The 281-nt window shown below is 43.4% G+C and overlaps 1 protein-coding gene across 1 annotated transcript in view; it reads left to right on the top strand.

The window, feature by feature from the left end:
- The first annotated feature begins 6 nt into the window (after positions 1-6).
- Positions 7-281, top strand: part of LOC119586874 — a 2651-nt gene continuing 2376 nt past the window's right edge. The window contains exon 1 of the mRNA XM_037935606.1: positions 7-61. Coding sequence (XP_037791534.1) covers positions 50-61 — 12 coding nt within the window. The 5' untranslated portion in view covers positions 7-49. The remainder of the gene's footprint in view (positions 62-281) is intronic.

Raw genomic sequence — 281 nt, 5'->3', positions numbered from 1 at the left:
AAGGATATATATAAGACCTCCACCTACCCCGTCGCCCAATGTTTCCTGGATGACGGCGCTGGTAAGTCTTGTTGACTCTGCTGTGATGCGTATGCATGCTCGGTGCAGTACATGAAACCATGTATGGGTAGATGTGGTTATTTGGTCACCCTGCTTATTCATCTATGTAATCATCCTTTTTTTTTTGTCTTTAACTAATTTTCCTCTAAATTCTCCTCCCCCATCTTCCTCTCTCTTCGTCTCTTTAACACAGATATAACACATACATGCACACGCACGCG

Source organism: Penaeus monodon, chromosome 22 (genome assembly GCF_015228065.2).
Source record: "Penaeus monodon isolate SGIC_2016 chromosome 22, NSTDA_Pmon_1, whole genome shotgun sequence".
NCBI classification, from domain to species: Eukaryota; Metazoa; Arthropoda; class Malacostraca; order Decapoda; family Penaeidae; genus Penaeus; species Penaeus monodon.
The sequence above is the reverse complement of the archived record's forward strand: the minus strand, read 5'-3'. Positions and strand labels throughout refer to the sequence as shown.